This window comes from Acomys minous, assembly GCF_964271855.1.
Source record: "Acomys minous genome assembly, chromosome: 3".
Classification (NCBI taxonomy): domain Eukaryota; kingdom Metazoa; phylum Chordata; class Mammalia; order Rodentia; family Muridae; genus Acomys; species Acomys minous.
The window spans coordinates 80,422,025-80,447,959 of record NC_140485.1 but is presented as its reverse complement, the minus strand read 5'-3'; the positions used below and the strand labels follow the sequence as shown (position 1 = coordinate 80,447,959).

The 25,935-nt window shown below is 52.5% G+C and overlaps 1 protein-coding gene across 3 annotated transcripts in view; it reads left to right on the top strand.

Moving 5' to 3' along the window:
* Positions 1–23,294, top strand: part of ZNF341 (zinc finger protein 341) — a 39,419-nt gene extending 16,125 nt beyond the window's left edge. For all 3 annotated transcript variants that reach the window (XM_084775761.1, XM_084775760.1, XM_084775762.1), the window contains exons 5-15: positions 181–426; positions 987–1,182; positions 2,674–2,764; positions 5,940–6,130; positions 7,649–7,839; positions 11,500–11,708; positions 15,429–15,525; positions 15,948–16,080; positions 17,971–18,082; positions 18,317–18,387; positions 22,140–23,294. In XM_084775761.1, coding sequence (XP_084631887.1) covers positions 181–426; positions 987–1,182; positions 2,674–2,764; positions 5,940–6,130; positions 7,649–7,839; positions 11,500–11,708; positions 15,429–15,525; positions 15,948–16,080; positions 17,971–18,082; positions 18,317–18,387; positions 22,140–22,648 — 2,046 coding nt within the window. In that variant the 3' untranslated portion in view covers positions 22,649–23,294. The remainder of the gene's footprint in view (positions 1–180; positions 427–986; positions 1,183–2,673; positions 2,765–5,939; positions 6,131–7,648; positions 7,840–11,499; positions 11,709–15,428; positions 15,526–15,947; positions 16,081–17,970; positions 18,083–18,316; positions 18,388–22,139) is intronic.
* The last annotated feature ends 2,641 nt before the right edge of the window (positions 23,295–25,935 follow it).

The window sequence follows — 25,935 nt, the reverse complement described above, 5'->3', positions numbered from 1 at the left end:
ATCGCAGCCCCAAGCTGATGTCCCTTGAAGTCCTCTGAGGTCTTTGTTTCTTTCCCTGTCTCAGTCCTGTCTTCTGAGCTTCCCAGTGAGTTACTGTCCTCTCCACATGCTAGTCAAAGCCTTTCGGGCTGACGAATGGGACACTACTTCAATGCTGCCATTTTTCTCTTCTGATTGCAGAACAGCTTGAACATGCATCCTGTGCCCAACTACCTCACCCAGCCTCCACCCCCTCCTCCACCCCCTCCACCCCTGCCCCCACCTCCCCAGCCTCCTCCTCCCCCACCCCAGACCCTGGGCCCTTCTGGGCGCTCCAACCCTGTTGGGAATGGTGTGGTGGAGGTGTACAGCGCTGCCGCTCCCTTGGCGGGAAGCGGAGCTGTGGAGATCCAGGCGCTGGGGATGCAGCCCTACCCACCCCTGGAGGTGAGCAGAGGCAGAGGCGTGGTGGGTGATCTGGGGAACTGTGCTAAGGCCGTCATGGAGAACAAAGGCAGATCCAACCCTCTCCTTGTGAGTGCCTCCTGTGTCTGGGAGAGGAGGGCTGTAATCAAAACGTGCAATCCATGGATGGAACGTGCACACGGCGTGAGGGCCACTTAGGGCCAAGTAGCAAAGCCTGGCTTTAAACCTGACACACACCCCCTCTCTCCGTCTTACTTAGTAGACCAGGGGTTAGGGTGTCTGTGAAGTCAGAAGACGGCTTGTGAGAGACCATTCTCTCCTACCCTGTGGGTTCTGGAGGTTGAACTCTGGTCATGACTCTTGGCGGCAAAGGCCTTTACCCACTGGGCCATCTTACCGGGTCACTCCCTGACGTTCTAAGGGGTCTTGGGAGTAACTGGCCTGAGCGAGCCAGGTGCAAGCTTAGGTGACGATGGAATGGCAGTGGTTGAGGGCAGCTAAGGCCACAGTGAGGGTTCATGGCTGCGGAAGCCATCCTGTCCCTTCTAAGGCTCTCCCCCATCACAGTGCTGCCCTTTTAGGTGCCAAACCAGTGTGTGGAGGCTCCAGTGTACCCCACACCCCCGGTGTACAGCCCTGGCAAGCAGGAATTCAAACCAAAAGGACCCAGCTCCACCGCCCCCATGACCAGTGCAACTGGGAGCACAGTGGCCACTTTTGACTCTCCACCAACGCTGAAGACCAGACGTGCTAAAGGTGCCAGTGGACTCGGAGAAGGTTGGCCATTCGCCCTCCTTGGGCATCTTTCCTTGGCACTGACCTCCCCACAGGCTGCTTGACTCTGGGTTTTGCTGTTAAAATGGGTGGGGTTGAATTTGGTGGCATGTATTGGACACGTTGAAATGGCAGTGACTTCAGAACGGTAAGGCTTTCTTTCCTTGGGCCAGGAGCAGGAAATCTGGGACGTCTGTGGCACCGTCACCGAGCAGCCATGGTACTTCCGTTGTTCTGTTTCTCTGCCCCTCAAGCATGGTTTCATTTACCAGGGTGCCTTGTCACCTAAGGTGGTTGCTGAAATGCCAATCATCAGTTTCATATTCCAGACAGTGAGAAAGAAGAGGAAGAGAAGGGTAGAGGGGTAACTCCCAGCTTCCAGAAGTTCTGTGTGACACTTTCTGCAAATGTAGTCACGTAGTGCCATGCATGGCTGTGACACTTGTCTCAGCCAGGAGCCCTGCTGATCCTTTGGCTCGGGGGATATTTGAAGACAGAGGCAAACATGGCGGTTTTGAACACAAGTTGTGGTCTTCCCCCTCTTTGTTTTTGTTTTTGTTTTTTTGTTTTGAGACAGGGTTTTTCTGTGTAGCCTTGGCTGTCCTCGAACTCACAGCAATCCACCTGCCTCTGCCTCCCAAGTGCTGGGGATTCCAGGTGTGGGTCTTCCCCCTCTTAAGGATGCAAAGTGTGGACTCAGAGCAGTGTCAGAACCAGGGGGTAGGTGTAGTGGGGAAAGGACCTGGGAAACTTTTTAAGGGCTTCTCTTTCAACCTCCTCCCTTTTCCTTTCTTTCCACAAATACACACTAACATCTGCGCATCACCCACTGGAGATTTAGGTCTTGGTCCAGGATCTCTTCTGCGGTCAGTCAGTTGCAGTGATTACTGGGTACTATGTTTGGGAGAGACTGGCAAAGGCATGCCCACCTTTCTGGAGGGAAGGAAGTGGCCATGCAGGTATCTGAGGGGCAAGCTGTCCAGGCAAGGGAACCAGCAGGTACAAAGTCCTCAGATGGCCAGGCGTGGTGATGCACTTGGGAGGCAGAGGCAGGTGGATCTCTGTGAGTTCGAGGCCAGCCTGGTCTAGAAAGTGAGTCTAGGACAGCCAAGGCTACACAGAGAAACTCTGTCTGGAAAAACAAGAACAACAACAAAAACGAAAGTCCTGAGGTGAGACCATGCTTAAGGGCACCATCGCAGGATGGAAGGAGTGCGGAAGTTGGCAGAACAGAGGGCATGGAACGCTGAAGGCCAAGGCAGAGAGGGTGCATTTCGTCATGAGGCAGCAGGGAAAGGCTTTGAGAGAGCTCTGCCTGGCTTTCCCTCCAGAGCAAGGCTTGGCCTTTCCCTCTTACATTGCCTACACATAGGCAGGGATGTCCCCAGGGTGCGTGCCTTCTGGCACCAGGTACAGGGGAGAAATGGATGGAGCTGGGCCCTGTTCCCTCAGCTGAGCCCCAGCCTAATCATGCTCTCCCCGTTTGCCTTTCAGCTGCAGGGAAGCCAAAGGCTCAGAAGCTCAAATGCTCCTACTGTGACAAGTCATTCACCAAAAACTTTGATCTCCAGCAACACATCCGAAGGTAGCATAGTGGGCAGGTAGCCCTGGGGACAGGTGGCCCCAGCACAGCCACCTAGGGGCCACCTGCATGGAAGGGAGGCTCCCTTCTCAGACCCTGTGCCCGTCTGCCAGTGTGGGGTGCAGGAGGGCTCCATGTATTCTTCTCAGACCCAGGGGCCCAAGCACACTCACCTAGACAGGAAGATTGACGTGTTTGTGTGGGTGGGTACTCTGGAACAGAGAAAGGCTTTACACACACACACACACACACACACACACAAACACACACACACACAAACACACGTGCATACACGTGCATACACGTGCATACACGTACACACACACATGTGCATACACATACACACACATGTGCACACAGACACATACAGTGCTGCTGCCCATCTTGAACAGAGAAAGGCTTTACACACTCACACACACACACTCACACACACAATGCTGCTACCCATCTTGAACAGAAGAAGGCTTTACACACACACACACACACAGACACACACACACACACACACACACACACACACACGGTGCAGGCTGCTGGCTTTACCAAGATAGCTCACTACCAGAACACGCCTTTAATCCCAGCACTCGGGAGGTGGAGGCAGGCAGATCTCTGTGAGTTCGAGGCCAGCCTGGTCTACACAGCGAGTCCAGGTAATAGTCCAGAGGCTATTACACAGTAGAAGGATATGAAGTCCCTCTGTGAACTGGTGAGCAGGTCAGCCTCCTCACAATGGGATTCACTGATATGTAGAGGGACCTGGGGTCAGATGTTGGAAATTCTGAAGGACGTCATGAAATGATTCCCTTCTCAGTTCCTAAAGAGCCGATGGAGGAAGTCTCAGTTTGAGGCTAATCTTGTCTTTAACCCCTGCCGTGGACTTGTTCATTTCTGAGAGGGCGAACCAAGGGCCAGTCGAAGGTTCCAGCCACACAGAGCACTACTTCTGTCTAGATCAGGGCCTCACAACCTTGGTGTTATTGGGACCCAGGCTTGGGGCGGAGGAATGCTAACTGTGCTTTGTGGAATATTCAAAACTCTTCTTAGCTTTTGATAGTAGATACCACCACCCCTCCGATAGCTGTGCAGCCAGAAATGTTTCCAAAAGCCAGTGTGGTGGCGCAGGCCTTTAATCCCAGCACTCAGGAGGCAGAGGCAGCCATATCTCTATGAGTTTGAGGCCAGCCTGGTCTATAGAGAGAGTTCCAGGACAGCCAGGGCTACATAGAGAATTCCTGACTCTCTCTCTCTCTCTCACACACACACACACACACACACACACACACACACACACGTGCAAACTGGACCTCATTGAGAACATTCAGCAATGTTGGAAATGTCCAAATTGGTTCTGTTAACCTTGCATGGCTGTTAGAACATGCCGAGAAACAGAACTTTTAAATTTCACTATAATGAAGCTAAATGTTATTGATCCCAAACAGCTGGGTATCTACTTTACTGCATGGTGCCACTTTGGATCATAAATGTCGTTGTTTTTATAATCACTGCATTTTTTTATTACTGCATTTTCAATACATAGGTATTCATAAAAAGTGGTTTTCTATATTCAATGATAAACAATAGGGAATTTCACTTCAAAAGTATTTTGAGGGGCTGGAGAGATGGCTCGGTGGTTAAGAGCCATTGGCTGCTCTTCCAAAAGACCCAGGTTCAATTCCCAGCACCCACATGGCAGCTCACAACTGTCTATAACTCCAAGATTTGACACCCTCACACAGACAGGCAAAGCACCATTGCACATGAAATAAAAATGCACATGAAATACTTTTTTTAAAAAAAGTATTTTGCAAGTTGGGCACGGTGGAGTACACCTTTAATCCCTGTACTTAAGAGACAGAGGCTCAAACTCTTTGAGTTTAAGGCCAGCCTGGTCTCCATAGTGAGCTCCAGGTCAGCCAGGATTATATAGTGAGACCCTGTCTCAAAACAAAACGAAACAAAACAACCCCCCCAAAACCTTTAGGTTCTGAAAAAGTGTCTTCAGGATTTACCACATACAAGACCTTGGGTTCAGTCCCCAGCGCCGCAGAACAGAGAGTTAATCTTGCTGGATGTAGGGATGCACTCCTGCAGTGCTGGCACATGAGATAAAGAAGAAGATCAGAAACTCAAGGTTATCCTTGATTGTGCTCAAGGTCATCCTTAACTATATAGCAAGTGCTAGGCTGACCTGAGCTACAGGAGACCTTGTCCCAATAAAATAAAATAAAGAGAGAGAGTTAAAGAAAATGTTAAATGTTTTCCTGGGGGTTGAAGAGGAGGTGGTTTTGAGGCTGTGAGCGCTGGCTACTCTTCCAGAGGACCCAGGTTCAATTCCCAGCACCCACATTCAACCATCTGTGCCCCTACATCCAGATGATCCAGTGCCCTCTTCCGACCTCTGTAGGCACCAGGCACTTTGTGGTACCCAGACATGCATGTAGCCAAAACAGCCATACACATAAAATAAAATAAAAATAAATTTAAAGAAAGAACGTTTCCTCCCAAAGCTGGAGGATATGGCTTAGTGGAGAGTACTAGTGTGCTGGGGTCTGTGGCTCCAGTTCCTGTAAGGGCAAAACAAACAAACAATAAACAAACTGCCCCAAAAGTACAAATGTCAATTAATTAATAACTAAAAACCAAATCCAGCAGCCACTGAGTTGAGGCAGCACTTGGGCCAGGGGATGGCTCAGTAGGTAAAGGGATTTGCTGCTAAGGCCAACGACCTGGCTTCAGTCTCTGGGGATCTGCATGGTCGAAAGAGAGAACTCTCCTCACAAGATGTTCTTTGACCTCCATATATGTGCTGTGGCGCTGTGGCACATGCACACCTAAGCTGTGACACGCATGTTCACATGCATGTGTGAACAGACACACACACACACACACACACACACACACACACACACACACACTTGTTTCCTACTCGATGCTTTAACAGTCGGGAAATCTGCCACCTCAGATGTGTGGTGGCCGAGGAGACGGTCTGATGACCGAGCAGCTCAGGAGCCCAGGTCTTTCTCCTTGTGGTCTATGTGCCACCGTGGGAGAACAGGTACTCTTGGTGTCAGAATGAGAGCCAGCGGCATCTCTGGGCCCTCCCGGTGGCCGTGGGCGCCTGGGTGGAAGCCATGTCCCTGTTTCTGCGCAGGGATGCTGACTAGCCTTGTCCCTGCAGCCACACAGGGGAGAAGCCGTTCCAGTGCATTGCGTGTGGCCGCGCCTTCGCCCAGAAGTCTAATGTCAAGAAGCATATGCAGACTCATAAAGTGTGGCCTCCCGGGCGCAGTGGTGGCACCGTGTCCCGAAACTCTCTCACAGTACAGGTCATGGCTTTGAACCCCAGCAGGCAAGAAGAGGAAGACACGGGTGAGTGGGTGTGGGGGGAGCCGCTCTCCTCACTCACCCTCTCTGAAGCCTCGGATTGTTGTGGTACTGGGGACCAACCCGGGGTCTCGTGCGTGCCGGAGGAGAGCTCTCTCGGCACTGTCCTCGGTCCCAGCCTCATAGGTTTTGTTTCTAGCTGGGTGTCATCCTACTTTATCTATGAAGTGGGCCCTGGTGAGCTGGGTGCGATGTGCATGTATCGTCCCAGCTTTGGTGAGGCTAAGGTGAGAGCATCAGGAGTTGCCACGGGCCAGGGAACCACTTTCGTCCTACCCGCCGGGGCTCTGCCGGAACCAGCCCTCTTTGGAGCCTGGGTTCTTGCTTTGTGAACTCCTACAGGCCCAGCGCCAGAGGCCACCCATTCAGCACACGTTGTAGAGCCTACTGTGTGCCAAGCCATGGGCTGCAGAGGAGAAGGAGCAGGCCGCTGATGTCAGGGAGAATGAGGGATGGTGTAGTTAGTAAAGAGCGATGACGCAACAGTGAGTGTTATCGTTAGAAAGGCCTGGGAGGGGCTGGAGAGATGGCTCAGTGGTTAAGAGCACTGACTGCTCTTCCAGAGGTCCTGAGTTCAATTCCCAGCAACCACATGGTGACTCACAACCATCTATAATGTGATCTGATGTCCTCTTCTGGCCTGCAGGTGTACACACAGAGCATTGTATACATAATAAATAAATAAATAAATAAAATATTAAAAAAAAAAAAGAAAGGCCTGGGAGGCAACCTGAGTTTTGGGAGTGTTCAGTCTCTAATTACCATGGGAGGTCACAGTGTCTGAGAGAGAAGGTAGGGCGAGCAACAGAGGCCACTAGCTGTTTCTCAATTAGAGTGTATTTCAAGGGCTGCGGGTGCAGCTCAGGAGAGAGTGTTTGCCTCTACGCAGGACACCCTGTGTTCAGTCCCCAGCACTATGTCAACTGAGCGTGGTGGTACCAACCTGTGCTCCCAGCACTTGGAAGCTAGTGGAACAGGATCAGAAGTTCAAGGTCACCCTCAGCTACACAGCATTTTTGAGGCCATTTTGGACTATATGAGACCCTGTCTGAAAAAACATATATAAAGAATGTGTGTTGGTATTTTAGCATCTTTTTGTTCGTTTGTTTTTTGAGACAGAGTTTTTCTGTGTAACAGAGCCCTGTCCTAGATTCACTTTTTTTGGTTTTTCTTTCTTTCTTTCTTTCTTTCTTTTTTTTTTGGTTTTCAAGACAGGGTTTCTCTGTGTAACAGCTCTGGCTGTCCTAGAACTCTCTCTGTACACCAGGCTGGCCTCAAACTCACAGAGATCCTCCTGCCTCTGAGATTAAAGGTGTGTACCACCATCACCCGGCAGCATTTTAACATCTTGTCTGGCTGTACTGGAGCAAACACCATGCTGAGTGTGAGTGAGCCCTGACCAGTGCCTGTCAGCAAGTCTGCAGTAGGTGTCCCAGGTGGTGTGACTCTTGCCCTGCCTCACTCAAAACCCTTCTTGGTGACCTCTTTTCTCTCTCTGCACAGGGTTGGGCCAGAGCCTGTCCAGCACCACACAACCCCAGGCCTTGCCCTCGCCAGGTGAGGAGGCAGGTGACAAGCCAGACGCCAAGCAGGTGGTCCTCATCGACAGCTCCTACCTGTGTCAGTTCTGCCCCAGCAAGTTCAGCACCTACTTCCAGCTCAAGTCTCACATGACCCAGCACAAGAAGGAGCAGGTGGGTGGGGACGAAGGCAGGGGGCACAGCGTGATGACACTGGGGTCACCCCTGCTGCCAGGACAGGGGCCGGGATTAGCCCGGCCTTTTCCATGGCCCTTTGCTGTGAGACTAGCTTCCCTGTGGACAGGAGGAATGACATACACTTAGGGTGGGTAATAGAAGCCTTTGAGTTACTGGCTTAAACGATTAGGAACTTTGTCATCTGACTTAGCAGGAGGCTGAGCCTGGGCAAGCGCTCAGCTCAGCATCAAGGGCTTTGTGGCTTGTGGTGCCAGCTCTGGTGGCTGTCATCATAAGATCCAGCCTTGTCCTCCATTGTGGCGCACCTTGCACTTGCTGTCTTCCCCAGCCTCCCGTATCCCTCGCCACCGCCACTGCCTTTTTTTTTTTTTTTTTTAAAGAGACAGGGTCTTACTATGTAGCCCGGGCTGACTGGAACAGGCTGTGTAGACTAGGCCAGCCTCAGAGTTGCAAAGGTCCGCCTGCTTCTGCCTCCTGAGTACTGGGATTAAAGAGCACCACCATGCCCTCCGCTGTATCTCTGACCTATGGGGTGTGTGTGTGTGTGTGTGTGTGTGTGTGTGTGTGTGTGTTCCCTGCACACATGCCATGGAGTATGTGGAGGTCAGAGGGCAACTTGTAGGAGTCTGTTCTCTCGTTTTACCATAGTGGTCCCCAAAACTGATGTCAGGCTTTCATGGCTCAGTGAGTGGCAAGTGCCTTTCCCTACTGAGCCATCTCGATGCTCCTATCAAGGTTACTCCGTGTAGAAAGTCCAGTCATAGTTTTTGTTTGTTTGTTTGTTTGTTTGTTTGTTTTGTTTTTAATGAGCAATGGAGACCTTTTCTAGAAGAATTCTCTGCATCTCTTATGGATCAAAGATGGTTTTGTTTTGTCTTTGATTAAAGCCAGGGGCTCTGGAAACAAAGCAGTGACTCAGTGGTTAAGAGCACTAAATTCGCTCCCCAGCATCCACATCAGGTGGCTCACAGCTGCCTGTAGCTCCAGCTCCAAGGGATGACCCCTTCCCCTAGCCTCTGAGAGCTCCTGTGCTGACATGTGCATGCATGTGCTGAGGCTGACTTTGAACTGATCCTCTGGGCACCGAGACTATAGATGTGTGCACCCATCTATGAGATGTTAGAGGGCGGCGGCGTGCATGCTAGGCAAGCCCGCTACCAACTGAGCTGTGTCCCCAGGCTCAGAGCCCTTGCTCTCATCGCTTTGGAGACGATTAGTAGGCATACAGTAATAGAAGACTGGCCAATAGAGTTTTATTTCTCTCCTCTCAAAATAGGCCTGCAGTTAGCAGTATTGGACTTGCATAACAGGCTACGCATGTCACCGTGGCCCAGGCTGCTCACTCTCTCCTCTGGTAGCCTTAGCTTGTGGTACTTACCCTCAGGGCTGCAGAATGGTTGCTGTGTCTCCATCTGTCACATACAGTAAAGGGGAAAAAAAAAAAAGGGATCCCTGCCAGCAGGCTTCTGCCATTTTGTTTTGGAAGGGCTGATGTCCCCAAAGACGGTTGCCTGTATATCATGCCACGAAAGGAGCTATGTGGCTGGCATTAACTGCAAGGCTCTCAAGAGAATCAAAGAGTTTTACCCAGTCTTGCAATCCTGGGCAAACTGGAGTTGACTTAGTTAAGAAGAAAGCGGTTTTGACATTGTATAGGCACCTGAGGAACCTTGATGACTACTAGAATTTTCAAAATATTGAGGGCATGTTTCTTTTCTTTTCTTTCTTTATTTTTTTCTTGTTTTGGTTTTTTGAGACAGGGCTTCTCTGTGTAGCCTGGGATGTCCAGGACTCACTTTGTAGACCAGGCTGGTCTCGAACTCACAGTGATCCGCCTGCCTCTGCCTCCTGAGTGCTGGGATTAAAGGTATGCACTACCACGCCCGGCCCTAAGGGCATATTTCTTATAGACTTGAGATCAGACATATGTCAGAATATCACATAGATCATCTGGAAATGATAATATAGTTCACAGGCATCTCCTGTATTTGACTGTTCTGTATCAGACTGCTAATGTAGACACAAATTTTATTAATGTCTCATCCAGAGCCTTTGGAGTTCTCTTTTTCTATCTGACAAAAGAGTCTCTCCCATTAGTGCAAGGGGCATGTGCAAGACCCAGAGTTACATTCAGAGCACCACATACATACACACGGAAATCATTTATATTGTATTATAAATTTTTTACAAATTAACATTAAACTTGAGGGTCTGGGTCCTAAGTCAGTAACAGTCAAGACTAGCCATGTCCCCAAGGAGCAAGAGGACTCTAGGGATGTTTGTGGTTCTAAAAGTAGCCCCCAGACCACTGAGAATTCCTCACTAAGAGCAATGTGCTATGGCCATCAACACCTGCCAAGTCAGAGACCCTGGTGGTGGTGCCTCTCAAGTTTTTCTTTTCTTTACTTTCTTTTCTTCTTTTTTTGATATGGGTCTCATGTTGCTCAGGCTAGCTGCAAACTCACCAGGAAGCTGAGAAATTTCTTTTTTTTTTTTTTCCAAGACAGTGTTTCTCTGTGTAGCCTTAGCTGTCCTGGAATTCTCTTTGTAGACCAGGCTGGTCTTGAACTCACAGAGATCTGCCTATCTCTGCCTCTCAAGTGCTGGGATTAAAGGCGTGTGCCACCATGCCTGGCTCTTTTTTTATTTTTTATTTTAATTTTTATTATTTTTAGTTTTTCGAGACAGGGTTTCTCTGTGTAGCCTTGGCTGTCCTAGACTCGCTTTGTAGACCAGGCCTGTGCCACCATCGCCCGGCTCCTCTTTTGATTTTTAAAGACTTATTTTCTCTAGTTTATGCATATAAATGCTTTTCCTGTGTGTGTGTACATATATATGTGTGTGTGTGTGTGTACCATGTGTATGCCTGGTGCCCCAGAGGTCAGAAAAAGGTATTGGATCCCCTGCAATTGGAGTTATGGATGGCTATGGACTACCGTGTGGGTGCAGGGACGTGAACCTGGCTTCCTCTGCAAGAGCAGCAAGAGCTTCTAACGATCCTAATGGCTGAGATATCTCTCCAGCCTCTGCCAGTCCTGCTCTTGGGCTCCTAACCCTAACCTTAACCCTGCTTTTTCTTCCCAAGTGCTAGGATTATAGGTGTGCACCACTGCCCTCGGCTAATGATGTCCACTCATTTGAGAGTCATGACATGACTCCCATGTGACATTAAAAGGGCAAAGTGTCATACCTTCACTGCTATTTCCAGGTCTTAGGTAATTGTTATGGATACATTCAGGCTTCACAAAGCTTAAGGTGGGGGAGGGGGGTAACTAGCCAAGAACAGAGAACCCTGTAATCATGGTGAAGCCAGAACTGAGTCTGGTACCCACAGCCTGTGATCCTGAGGAGGCTCACGCAGGATTATCTCAACTCAAGATCTGACTGAGCTATGAAGTGAGTTCACAGCCAGCCTGGACAAACTTAGTGAGCATCTGTATCAAAATAAAAGTTCAAAAGAGAGCTAAGAGATAAAACTCAATGGCAGGCTGCTTACCCAGAATTTAGGAGGCCCTGGTTTCATCTGTGAGGACCAGGGAAATGTTGGAAGTGTTTTTATAGCCTCACGCCAGCTCACAAGGTAGGAGAGGCGGCTGCCACATCTCTCACCTCCCAGTGTCTCCCCCCCACTCCCAGGTGTACAAGTGCGTGGTCAAAAGCTGTGCCCAGATGTTTCCCAAGCTGGACACCTTTCTGGAGCACATCAGAAGCCACCAGGAGGAGCTGAGCTACCGCTGCCATCTCTGTAGCAAGGACTTCCCCTCACTGTATGACCTGGGTGTGCACCAGTATTCCCACAGTCTCCTGCCGCAGCACAGCCCCAAGAAGGACAGCACCGTCTACAAGTATGTGCCTATGCTTTCAGCCAGGCTGGACGATTGGGCAGGGAGCCCTGGGCTCAGACTGCTCAGGATCAGTGACACATCTTGAAGGGAAACGAGGCTGAAAGCTGGGAGTCCAGCCTGGAGTGTTTCAGTGCTGACATAAGTAGGAAAAAAACATACTGACTCTTCTTAGACCACTCTACTTGTCGGTTGTTTATCATAGCAACGCCACCTTGAAAGGGTAACTAGGGGCCAGAAAGGTGGCTCAGTGAGTAAAGGTGCTTGCTCTTAAGCTTCATGGTTTGGCTTTGGTCCATGGCTGAGACCGGATATGATGGAGGGAAAGAACTCACTTCCATGAAGTTGCCATCTCACCTCCACTCGCAGGTACACACACAAGATAGATAAATACAAATGAGAAGGAAAAACATGTTTAGGGCTGGAAAGAGGGTTCAGTGGATAAGAGTGTTTGCAGAGGACCTGGGTTCAGTTGCCAGTCCCTTACATGGTGGGTCCGAACGGTCTGTAACAAAAGAGGGATTTGGTGCCCTCTTCTGGCCTCTGTGGGTTCCTGCAGGCACGAGGTGCGCTCACACATATAAACAGAAAACAGTCTTTAAAACTGTTGTTCTGAGCCGGGAGTGGTGGCACACGCCTTTAATCCCAGCACTTGGGAGGCAGAGGCAGGCGGATTGCTGTGAGTTCGAGGCCAGCCTGGAGTACAAAGTGAGTCCAGGGCAGTCAAGGCTACAGAGAAACCCTGTCTCGAAAAACAAAACAAAAAAACAAAACAAAACAAAAAACTGTTGTTCTGAAGCCAGGTGTGGTGGCACATACCTTTGATCCCAGCACTCGAGAGGCAGAGGCAGAGTTCGAGGCCATCCTGATCCACAAAGCTAGTCCAGGACAGCCAGGGCTACACAGAGAAACCCTGTCTCAAAAAACAAACAAACAAAAGCCTAACAACTGGTGTTCTGGGTTCTCCTGTCAGAAATGAGATTGCCACATAGATCTTCAGCTCTTTGTCCCTCTTGTCACCACTCTTCTACCAAATGTCTCCCTGTGTTTTCCGGGCCTCCTTTATAGAGGGTGTGTTCTACAGGCACCACCATGCTTTTTTCTCCTGCCCATTTGCCAGCTGCTGGTCGGGAGCAGGTGTTCCACAACAGTCCTGAGTCCATGGGGACAGGTATCTGTCTGGGACCTGGTCCACTAAATGTTTTCATGTTGGGATGACTTTTTAAAGATTTATTTATTTATTTATTATGTATATAGTATTGTGCCTGCATGTGTGCCAGCAAGCCAGCAGAGGGCACCAGACCTCATTATAGATGGTTGTGAGCCACCATGTAGTTGTTGGAAATTGAATTCAGGACCTCTGGAAGAGCAGACAGTGTTCTTAACCTTTGAGCCATCTCTCCAGCCCTTAGGATGACTGTTGCATCTCTGTGCAAACTAACACCTATAGGGTGCTGGCTGGTGGCCTCTCTCGCCTCAGAATCTTCTGGGTGAGGCTTCTGGAATGAAGATAAGTATATCTCTGAGCGTAAAACTTGTTCCTTGCTGAAGACAGGTGTGTGAACAAATGCGTTCTGTACACTGTACTAAAATGCTATCACTGTGGCCTCAAACAGCTCAGGAGGCAGCTGCTTCAGCGTGGCCTGAGGGTAATGGTAAAGACTGTGGAGTCACCTGCCCGGGCTCAGAGCCCAGGCTGGCCTGGATTGATGCATGACCTCGGGGAAAGTGTTGAACTGCCTCAGTTTCCTCACCTGTGATAAGGGCCCTGACAGTGCCTGCCCTCCCCCCTTCCACTCAGTATCTCCTGGAGACCTGGCTGATGTAGCCGAGGATGATCCTTCTGTCATTACCTGCTGAGTGCTGGGATAATATCTGTCCCACCACATCTCAATTATTCACTGTTGGGGACCAAACTAAAAGCCTTGTGAATGCGAAGCAGGCATGCTACCAATTCAGTTATATCCTTCTACCTTCCTCCTCTGACCTCCCCCCTTTTAAAGTTTTTGTTTGTTTGTTTATTGTTTATTTATTTGTTTGTTTGTTTGTTTTTCAAGACAGGGTTTCTCTGTGTAGCCTTGGCTGTCCTCAACTCACTTTGTAGTCTAGGCTGGCCTCGAACTCACATCGATCCACCTGCCTCTGCCTCCCGAGTGTTGGGATTAAAGGCATACGCCACCACCACCTGCCTCACTTATTATTTATACCGTATTCTGCCTGCACGTGTGCCTGCTCCCCAGAAGAGGGCACCAGAGCTCATTATGGATGGTTGTGAGCCACCATGTGGTTGCTGGGAATTGAACTCAGGACCTTTGGAAGAACGGCCAGTGTTCTTAACCTCTGTGCCATCTCTTCGGCCCTCTCTTCCCTTTTTTGTTTCCCAGTCAGGGGCTCCATATGTAGCCCAGGCTGACCTTGAACTCACTGTGTAGCTGAAGCTGGCATTGGATTTGAAGTGACCCTCTTGCCTTAGCTTCCTGCGAGCTGGTATTATAGGCCAGCGCCACTGTGCCTAGCCTCTCTCCTGGACTCTTTGTAAGGGTAAAGTAGAAGAAGAATCTATCGAGCTTGTAAACACAGACCTTGGAACACAGTAGGTACTCATAAGAGACCACTATTATCCTTTTTGCTATATTCTTCAGCTGTATGCAGAAACCCAAAATGACAGTGACTTAAAGGAAAGACTTGCCTCTCTCCGTAGGTAGGTGAGTGTTGCTTCCTAGCTCTGACTGGCCTGAGCTTGGTCTGTAGACCAAGGCTAGCCTCCGTTCACAGCAATCCTCCTACATGTTTCCAAGGTGCTGGGTTACAGGTATGCACCGTCACACCTAGCTCTCCCTGCCCGCCATTGCCTCGTGTCCCAGCACATGTTATCCCAGCACTTGGGAGTTGGAGGCAGGGGTTCAAGGCCATCCTCATCCACATAGATGTTTGAAGCCAGCTTAAGCTCTATGAAACCCTGTCTTAAAAAATAAAAAAAGTTTTTTTAAAAATCGATGCTATTTATTTCTAATTACAAAAGGCAGTCTTTTTTTTTTTTAATGTATTATTATGTATACAGTGCTCTGCCTGCATGTACACCTGCAGGCCAGAAGAGGGCACCAGATCACATTTTAGATGGTTGTGAGCCACCATGTGGTTGCTGGGAATTGAACTCAGGACCTCTGGAAGAGCAGTCAGTGCTCTTAACCTCTGAGCCATCTCTCCAGCTCCCACAAAAGGTTTTCTTGTTAAATATAGAGACAAGGATTTTGTTGTTTAATGTTTGAGAATGTAGTCAAGAGTCACCTTAAACTCTTGATCTTCCTGTCTCCACTTCCATCCTTTTGGATAATAAATATGGCTCAGCTGGGTGTGGTAGCGCACGCCTTTAATCCCAGCACTCAGCAGGGAGAGACAGGCAGATCAATGTGAGTTCAAGGCCAGCCTGGTCTACAAAGTGAGTCCAGGACAGCCAGGACTACACAGAGAAGCCCTCTCTCAAACAAAAGAGAACATAAGATGTCATCTGCAGGTTTCCCTGGGAGATAAGGGACTTCAGGGGTCAGGATGAGGCAAAGAAGCCTACACACAGGTCTTGGCAGCTCAGCCGAGGATGGAGAATGTCAAAGGGGAGTAGACACATTTGAGAACCAGTTACATGTGGGATTTTGTCTCCTGAAGTTGTTTTGGAAGAAGACCTCATGCTTGCTAGAGTTCATCTCTCTCTTATTTCCCACTTAGGTGTGTCAAGTGTGTCAACAAATACTCCACTCCTGAGGCCTTGGAACACCACGTACAGACAGCCACTCATAGCTTCCCCTGCCCACACTGCCAGAAGGTAGGGAGAACAGCATCTTCCTCAGAGGAGGCCTGTGAGGGACAGCGAGCTGCCTTAAGACTTTGGAGGGTCATTCAAAGGTTTTGAGTTGTCTAGCATGGCACCAGGAAGTAAAGAAGGCTTCACAGAGGCACTGACGTGGGACTTAGGTCTTGAGGGATGAATAGGAGTTCATGGCCAAGAAAGAAAGTCCTCTGTGTGAGAAGAGCAGCCGGGGTGACTCAGAGGGCGTGCTTTGGCTGGGCTCATGAGTGCTCAGAGAGCCGTGTCCGGAAGGCTAGGTCTGACACTCTGGCCTCCAGCCCCCATTGCCAGATAGGGTGATGTCTCCAAGGAGCTAGAAATCAGGGTCCCTGAGCTCAGAGGTGGAAGGTGGTGAGGGAAGGGGTCCTGCGAGCTGACCTGCCACGCTCTTCCTCCAGGTCTTCCCGTGTGAACGCTACCTGCGGCGTCACTTACCCACCCACGGCAGTGGTGGCCGGTTCAGGTGCCAGATCTGTAAGAAGTTCTTCCGGAAGGAGCACTACCTCAAGCTGCACGCCCACATCCACTCAGGTGGGTGCTGGCCCACCCCTCCCCTCTGGCCTGCCCCTCTCGCCCTTTTCCCTCTGTTCTGGCTCTTTTCCCCCTAAATCCCTCTACCTGCTCCCCATACTGATCTCCACTCACCTGTCCTCACCTGTGGGCATGGGGCTCCCGCCACCTCACCCGTGGGCACGGGGCTCCCCTCACCTCACCCGTGGGCACGGGGCTCCCGCCACCTCACCCGTGGGCACGGGCCTCCCGCCACCTCACCCGTGAACACGGGGCTCCCCTCACCTCACCCGTAGACACGGGGCTCCCGCCACCTCACCCGTGGGCACGGGGCTCCCGCCACCTCACCCGTGGACACGGGGTTCACCTCACCTCACCCGTGGGCACGGGGCTCCCGCCACCTCACCCGTGGACACGGGGCTCCCCTCACCTCACCCGTGGGCACGGGGCTCCCGCCACCTCACCCGTGGACACGGGGCTCCCCTCACCTCACCCGTGGGCACGGGGCTCCCCTCACCTCACCCGTGGGCACGGGCCTCCCGCCACCTCACCCGTGGACACGGGGCTCCCCTCACCTCACCCGTAGACACAGGGCTCCCGCCACCTCACCCGTGGGCACGGGGCTCCCGCCACCTCACCCGTGGACACGGGGCTCCCCTCACCTCACCCGTGGGCACGGGGCTCCCGCCACCTCACCCGTGGACACGGGGCTCCCCTCACCTCACCCGTGGGCACGGGGCTCCCCTCACCTCACCCGTGGGCACGGGCCTCCCGCCACCTCACCCGTGGACACGGGGCTCCCCTCACCTCACCCGTAGACACGGGGCTCCCGCCACCTCACCCGTGGGCACGGGGCTCCCGCCACCTCATCCGTGGACACGGGACTCCCCTCACCTCACCCGTGGACACGGGGTTCACCTCACCTCACCCGTGGGCACGGGACTCCCACCCCCTCACCCGTGGACACAGGGTTCCTAACACCTTGAGAGCAGAGGTAAGCCTCAGAGGCAGGCAGGGGGATTTAACTCTGCCCTCTGGGTACTAGCCCTGCTGGGCTACCTCATAGGTGTAGGGTGATCATCTTCCTTCAAATTCCTGCCCCCTCTCCTAGGTTCCCAGCTTAGGTATAGTAAAAGTTTTTTGAACATTAAACTTTTTTTGGAGGAAGGAGAGACAAGAATAAATCCTTGGAAGCTAGGACCTGCAGGCCATATAAAGCGCACCCAATTCCCTTCCTGGTAACCATGGTCACTGTCTAGATTGGGTAACTGTAGTTTAACAGATCAGAATCAGAAAGAATTGTTTACATATATGCCTATGAGTATATGTCATGTGTGTGCAGTACCTGCTGAGACCAGAAGAGGGCATTACAGGCAGTTGTGAGCTGCCCCACATGGGTACTAGGACCTGTGGTGTGGTGGTGTGGTGCTTTCCTGGTAAGCATCAAGCCTTGGGTTCCATGGTGACATATTCCTGTAATCCCAGCACTTGGGAAGGCTAAGGCATGAAGATTAGGCATGCCAATCTAGCCTGGGCTACACAGTGAGGAAAAAAAAAAAACAGGGGCTGGAGAGATGGCTCAGAGGTTAAGAGCACCGTCTGCTCTTCCAAAGGTCCTGAGTTCAATTCCCGGCAACTACAGCAACAAGAATGCTTATGCTCACAACCATCTATACTGAGACTTGGTGCCCTCCTCTGGCCTGCAGGTGTACATGCAGGTGAAACACTGTATCCATAATAAATAAATAAATAAATAAATAAATCTTTAAAAAACAAACAAATAAACAAAACCCCTCCAAAACTCTCTGTTCCAAGTCAGGAGGAATAAGAAAAGCCACCTCAGGGAGGAGCTGGTCACCAGATTCAGACTCCTCCTCACGGGACCCATGTGGTGTGTCCATGTCCTCATAGGTGAGAAGCCCTACAAATGCTCAGTGTGCGAATCTGCATTCAACCGCAAGGACAAACTAAAGAGACACATGCTGATCCACGAACCCTTCAAGAAGTACAAATGCCCCTTCTCGTAAGTAGCGGCTGCCTTATCTATGGGATGAGGGTTAGGTTACCCTGGACGGGCCGATCTGGAGGCCTGGACCGAGGGCCTCTCTCCATCTGTCCTGTTCGGGTCCTGCCTTCCTCACTCCCCATATTGCTTGCTGCCTTGCCTGGCCCTTTGATTGACAAAGGCTGGTGCAAGGACCAGTAAGAGGATTCACGCTCCCGTGCTTCCCTAACTGGTGATGGCTTTGGGTTCCAGGATGCACACAGGCTGCAGTAAGGAGTTCAACCGGCAGGACAAGCTGAAAGCTCATATCCTCTCCCACGCTGGTAAGAGGCTTGGGGGCTTGCGAGGGACTGGCGAAGATAAGTTCCCTGAGATAGAGCTGAGGAGGAAAAGCAGGCACCTGTATGAGACAGTGTCCTGTTCCCCATCCCTTCTGTCTGCTCTGTGTTCCCACCCTCCACCCCCACCCCCAACCCCAACCCTCACCCCACCCCGTCTAATCCAGCCAATAGGTTTCTGCCCATCCCCTCCTGGAAGCTAGAAGCCAGGTCTGTGTTGGGGAACTTGGGACAACAGAGGTGAATTGGTTGCAACCCCAGTCTCAGGGAGTAGATGTGAGGCAGCTGAACTGGACTGTGTGTGGTGACACAGAGGTGTGTGTCAGTGCCATCCAAATCGGGCCAAGAGGTTGCCTGGGAAGGCAAGACAGAGGTCTCCAAGCCATTTTCCTAAATGAAACAAGAATGCTTATCAGCATCTCATCCTCTGTCCATGCCCGGCCCACATCCACTGCCCATGCCCACCCCACATCCACTGCCCATGCCCACCCCACATCCACTGCCCATGCCCACCCCACATCCACTGCCCATGCCCACCCCACATCCACTGCCCATGCCCACCCCACATCCACTGCCCATGCCCACCCCACATCCACTGCCCATGCCCACCCCACATCCACTGCCCATGCCCACCCCACATCCACTGCCCATGCCCACCCCACATCCACTGCCCATGCCCACCCCACATCCACTGCCCATGCCCACCCCACATCCACTGCCCGTGCCCACCCCACATCCACTGCCCGTGCCCACCCCACATCCACTGCCCATGCCCACCCCACATCCACTGCCCGTGCCCACCCCACATCCACTGCCCATGCCCACCCCACATCCACTGCCCATGCCCACCCCACATCCACTGCCCATGCCCACCCCACATCCACTGCCCGTGTCCACCCCACATCCACTGCCCATGCCCACCCCACATCCACTGCCCGTGCCCACCCCACATCCACTGCCCGTGCCCACCCCACATCCACTGCCCGTGTCCACCCCACATCCACTGCCCATGCCCACCCCACATCCACTGCCCGTGCCCACCCCACATCCACTGCCCGTGCCCACCCCACATCCACTGCCCATGCCCACCCCACATCCACTGTCCATGCCCACCCCACATCCACTGCCCATGCCCACCCCACATCCACTGCCCATGCCCACCCCACATCCACTGCCCATGCCCACCCCACATCCACTGCCCATGCCCACCCCACATCCACTGTCCATGCCCACCCCACATCCACTGCCCATGCCCACCCCACATCCACTGTCCATGTCCACCCCACATCCACTGTCCATGCCCACCCCACATCCACTGTCCATGCCCACCCCACATCCACTGTCCATGTCCACCCCACATCCACTGTCCATGCCCACCCCACATCCACTGTCCATGCCCACCCCACATCCACTGTCCATGCCCACCCCACATCCACTGTCCATGCCCACCCCACATCCACTGTCCATGCCCACCCCACATCCACTGTCCATGCCCACCCCACATCCACTGTCCATGTCCACCCCACATCCACTGTCCATGTCCACCCCACATCCACTGTCCATGTCCACCCCACATCCACTGCCCGTGCCCACCCCACATCCACTGCCCGTGCCCACCCCACATCCACTGCCCGTGCCCACCCCACATCCACTGCCCGTGCCCACCCCACATCCACTGTCCGTGCCCACCCCACATCCACTGCCCGTGCCCACCCCACATTCACTGCCCGTGCCCACCCCACATCCACTGTCCATGCCCACCCCACATCCACTGCCCATGCCCACCCCACATCCACTGCCCATGCCCACCCCACATCCACTGCCCGTGCCCACCCCACATCCACTGCCCATGCCCACCCCACATCCACTGCCCATGTCCACCCCACTTCCTCTGTCCATGTCCACCCCACATCCACTGCCCATGTCCACCCCACTTCCTCTGTCCATGTCCACCCCACATCCACTGTCCATGCCCACCCCACATCCACTGCCCATGCCCGCCCCACATCCACTGTCCGTGCCCGCCCCACATCCATGATTAGTCAGTGTGGTATCTTTCCCATAGTGTAACAACCAAAAATGTCTCCAAAAGTTTCCCTGGAGATAAGTTGCTCCAGTTAAAAGCTTGAAACGGGAGAGAGTAATCTCGGAATGTAGCTCAATTGGTGGAGCGCTTGCCTAGCATCTGTGAAGCCTGTGGTTTGATCCCCAACAACACATAAGCTAAGCATGGTAGCAAACAACTGTAGTTCCAGCACTCGGGAGGTAGAAGCAAGAGGATCAGGAGTTCGAGTTCAGAGCCAGCCTGAAGCTGTGTGGTGCACACCCTTTATCCTAGTGCTGGGGAGGCAGAGGCAGGTGGGTCTCGGCCAGCCTGGTCTACAGACCAAGTTCCAGGACAGCCAGGGCTACAAAGGGAAATCCTGTCTTTAAAAAAAAAATCCAAGCCGGACGTGGTGGCCCACGCCTTTAATCCCAGCACTCAGGAGGCATAGGCAGAGGCAGGTGCATCGCTGTGAGTTCGAGGCCAGCCTGGTCTACAAAGCAAGTCCAGGACAGCCGAGGCTACACAGAGAGACCTTGTCTCGAAAGTCTGAGCTCCTCCCTCATTTTAAAATGAGAAATGGGGGAGGAAAGTGGATTAAGGACTTTGACGTCTTTGCTTTGAGCCTTGATGTTACCAGCGCCCTGCTGGGAGGTCTCAGGCAAGCAGCTGCCCCTTTTTGAGCCTTCAACCCCAGGAGGCTGAAGGGTAAAGGCGTTTACAGACATAGCCTGGCCCAGCAGGCTGAGTATTGGGATCTAGGAAGGATTTTCCAGTCCTCGATGGAGAGAGGAAGGAGCCAGGAAATCGGTTTCCTGGGAGTGAGAACAGCACGTGCAGGTCCCTAGGATACGGAAAGACCAGAGGGAGGAGGGGCTGGAGCACTGGGCACAGAGTGGAGGAAGGGCTGGGAACCGTGCACCCTGCTTTGTAGGAAACAGGCCCTCAGAGCAGGGTTTGAGCAGCAAGCCTTCTATTAGTTTGATTTGGCTTGGTCTTTTTTTTGGGGGGGGGCGGGGCGGGGTGTCTGAGACAGGGTTTCTCAAGTAGCCTTGGCTGTCCTGGATTTGCTTTGTAGACCAGGCTGGCCTTGAACTCAGAGATCTGCCTGCCTCTGCCTCCCTGCTGGGATCAAAGGCATGCACCACCACACCCTGCTAGCCTTCGACTTTTTTGTGCTCACATCTTTAATCTCAGCACTCAGGAAGCAGAGGGGGGCGGATCTCTGAGTTCGAGGCCAGCCTGGTCTACAAAGAGAGTTCCAGGATAGCCAGGGCTACACAGAGAAACTCTGTCTTAAAAAAAAGGGGGGGGGGAACAAACAAAAAACAAAAACAAAGGCAAAGGCATCTCTCTATTCCACTGGCGATGGTCTGAGGGCCACAGGTGCGGCAGGCAACCCAGAGGAGGTAGCTGCCTCTGGTCATCCAGTTGAGAGATGGTGTGACTTACAGAGTTCACCAAGGCATAAGGACCGAGCAGATTACCTTGTACACGGAAACTCCAAGTGCAAAGGCCCAGGGGCAGGAAGCTCACAGTGTAGTGCAGTAAGCGGCAGGGAAGAAGAGAAAACAATAGAACTAACTGAGGCCTGACCACACAGATGCTTATAGGACCGGAGACTGCAGTTATTTCCCCGGGTGGGTGCAGCGTGAGGGGCTGTGCTTCTCTCTAATGGCTCCTCACTCCCCAGGCCTGAAGCTCCACAAGTGTGGGCTGTGTAGCAAGTCCTTCAGCCGCAGAGCCCACCTGGCCGAGCACCAACGTGCGCACACGGGCAACTACAAGTTCCGCTGCGCTGGCTGTGCCAAGGGCTTCTCGCGACACAAATACCTCAAGGATCACCGCTGCCGCTTGGGCCCCACAAAGGACAAGGACCTGCAAGCCCGGCGGCCTCCCCGGAGGAGGGCAGCCCCGCGTGGTGGTAGCAGCATTGTGCACAAGGAGGAGAGCCCCATGTCCGACCCATTGGGGCTGGAGGAACTGAAGGCCGCAGGACCCGCGCCCGAGGCGGCCCCTGGCAAGCCTCCCTTCGAGCAGGATGCTGTGCTGTCTATCGTGGTGGGTGGGGACCCGGAGCTGGTGGTGCCGGGACACACGGAGGGTCTGGGTTCCAACCTGGCGCTGGCCGAGCTGCAGGCTGGGACTGAGGGAGCCTGTGCCATGCTTGCCGTTCCAGTGTACATCCAGGCCTCAGAGTGACCATACCGAACTTTCCAGAGGGGCCATTGGCGCAAACCCTTTTGGAAGTTGCTGTATCAACCTTGTCCCAGGGCTGTCTTCCTATGCCCCAGCGGTCATCTAGGGAGCCCTGCAGGGAGCCCTGCAACACTCAGGATGTGAGGCAGGCACCATAGCTCCAGGACATAGCAGTAGTAAGAGAGCCAGAGCAGGAGGTGATGGAGGCTGGTACTTGCGCCTCCTCCAAGAGAAGGCAGGATGGTCCCGCCCACCCAGGCTACCTGGGGTGGCCTCTGGTCGGGCTGTTCTTTAAGATGCTAGCTGGATGTGGTTGGAGTCCTTGTGTGTTGAACCATCACCAGAACACTCCCTGAAGGCGAGACTGTGAGATGAGCGTGTAAGAGGCACTTAGCCTGGGGTTTAGACTAGAGCTACCAGCCAGACCTGGCTTCGGATCCACCAGTATGACCTCGAGCAAGGCACTAAACCTCTTTTTGCTCCGTGTTCCTTACCTGTGCAACAGGACTTCGTATAGCACTACCTCCTAGATTGTCTTGAGGACATAGTATGTTGAAACGTGCAAAGGGCTGGCCGTAGTACCCATGGCCTGGAAAGCGCTCAATAAATCTCAATAAATGTTTTTAACCAATGACATATGTCCAAACCATACTGGCCTGAGCCTGAGTGGTTCTTCCCACCGGCTGAAGTGGCAGCACTCTAAAAGCTCAGGGTGAGATGTCCTGTAGCCCTCACACTGACCAGGAATCACAGAGGAGAAGGCTTTCCCGGATTGAGGGTGGGGGTAGGGGGTGGGGTAACACTAGCAGTCCACAGCACTCAGGAAGCCGATGTAAGGGGATTTCGAGTTTCAAGTGAGGTGGGTGCAGCACAGGTGCAGGACTGGTGATTACCATATGCTCACTACATAGCGTGGTCTAAGCAAACAGCCAGGGAAGAGGTTCATGCTTGTGTGGAACTTCAGGGTCCTGGGCCTTTCCCCTCATGCTGTGGATTCTTTAGACAAACCTCTCCCTGTGGTCCTACCTCCAGGGGTCCCCTCTCTCCCCAGCTGGTCCTGGTGGGAGGTGAGCCAGGCCGGTTGAGAGGCAGGTAAGAAAAAAAGGGTTCTTTTTTGTTTCTTTTTGTTTTTGTAGTTTTGAGACAGGGTTTCTCTGTGTAGCCTTGGCTGTCCTGGACTCACATTGTAGACCAGGCTGGCCTCGAACTCACAGAGATCTGCCTGCCTCTGCCTTCCGAGTGGTATGGGGATGAAAGGCGTGCGCCACCACTGCCTGGCAGGAAAAGGGTTCTTAGCTCATGCTTTCCCACACTGTTTCTGATACAGAAGGGGGAAACAGGCTCAGAGAAGGATCAGGGCAGGACACAGCAGTCTCTCACTGAGGGCTGAGTGCCCTAGACTCCTGGCATGATGCCCAGACCCCTGAGCTGAGACCCAAGGCTGGAGCTCGGAGCCATGGCTGACATCCACATGCTCAAGGGGTCCGGGGTTTTGGGGAAATCGCAGGAAGCACAAAGCCAATGGGGATGGGGGAGGGTTCCTAGTGTCCTTGTCTGCAAAACAGCCGGAGGACTGATGGGCACAGGGATTCTTGAAGGAGATGGCATTTGAGGCAGGGTTTTGTTTTGGTTTACTTGGCTGGCTGGCTGGCTGGCTGGTTAGCTAGTTGGTTGGCTGACTGGTTGACCTTCTGATACAAGGCTTCACTCTGTAGCCCAGGCTAGCCTGGAACTCACTATATAGCCCAGACTGGCTTCACATGCCTGAAAGTCATCTTGTCTCAGGCTCCCAAGTGTGGACCACCACACCTGGTACCACAGATGCTTTGATGGATAGACAAGAGATGACAAGGAAGCAAGTATGAAGTCTGGGGCTGGTGAATGGCCCAGAGTGACTAAAGGTGGAGCAGGCTGTGTTGTGAGAATTTTTAAATTTTGGTTGAAAAACACAGAAATATGGGAGTATGGTTTCATTTTAATCCCAGGTGTGGGGACTGCGTCACAGCAGGTGACTTATGATTTGCCTCAAGCTCTAGCGGAGGCGTGGATTTTTTTGTAAGTTTTTTGCCAGCTACAGATAGTTTCTGTGAGTGTGTGCCATTTGGAATTCAGCAGACTTTTCAGAGGGTAGATAAACGCTAGAGCCCCAAGAGGTGGGTTGTTGGTTGCTATTTGTTAAGTAGTCACGAGCAAAGAAGAAACAAGAAAAAGAAATGAGATGTCCTGATGGCGAAGACCAAACTTGCCCCAAAGGAGCTCAAGGACCCTAATGAGCAGGAAGTTGGCTAACGATAGCGTCACCCCCTTTCTTCTCTCGTGTCTAGTGTAGGGGTTTGAGATGGGTGGAAGAAAAGGAGCCCACAAAGTAGTAAACATCTGGTTACAGTGTGTGGAAAGTGACAGGCGCTGGTCCTTTAAGCCTTCGAGAGATGGACGATGCTGAGCTGGTCGTGTTACGTTGTCTCAGTCTTTCAGGTGAGGGCCATTAACTTTCCTGTGTGTGTACAGTGGAGGACGCAGAGGCTCAGAGAGGCAGAGCTCTTCGCCCAAGCTTACACAGCCAGTACGTGGCGGAGCTGCGAGTCAAGCCAGTGTGGCCTGCCTCCACATGCGCCTGGCCACTCAACTGAAGTATGAATTGGTGTGAGAGTGAGAGCGAGCCTTGGCTTTTAAGGAATTTGTCTTTTATTCTCTGTGGCGAGGAGTCACCGGGAGGCACTCGTACGCACGCACCGTCAAGGCCGCGTTCCCACCAGATGTGCACTCTCGAGTGTGCGCATAGTTGCTGGGAATCATGGAAGGTCATGTTCTTGTTGGCGTAGTTCCAAGCATCCAAGTTAGGAATGGCTTTTGACCCAGGTTTGCAGCTGAGATAGGGTTATCAGGCCAAAGCCATGTAGCAGGCAAGTGGCAGAGAAGGTCGCAGAAGAAGGCAGATTTGGAGTAGCACCGTGTCGGGGAAGCTGGGCAGTATTGGAGTCTGATTGTCACGTGAACTCCTAGTTTAGCAGACGGGACACTGAGCCCCAGAGAAAGGGAAAGCCCTTCATCAGGGGCCACGGAGAATTGGTGGCAGAGCACCAATTCCAAAGCAGCTTGAAGAGCTCCAGGTTGCCAGGCAACGTAGTGTTGGAAGGCTGGCCATCCAGGTCCCACCCTCATCCAGAAAGAGCACGGACTGGCATCAGGCAGGACTGTGTTTGGATCCTGGCTCTGCCCCTTCCGGACTGTGAAGAATGCTTTTGAATCTCAGCTTCCCCAGTTACTGGAAAGAACAATGCCCCACCTGA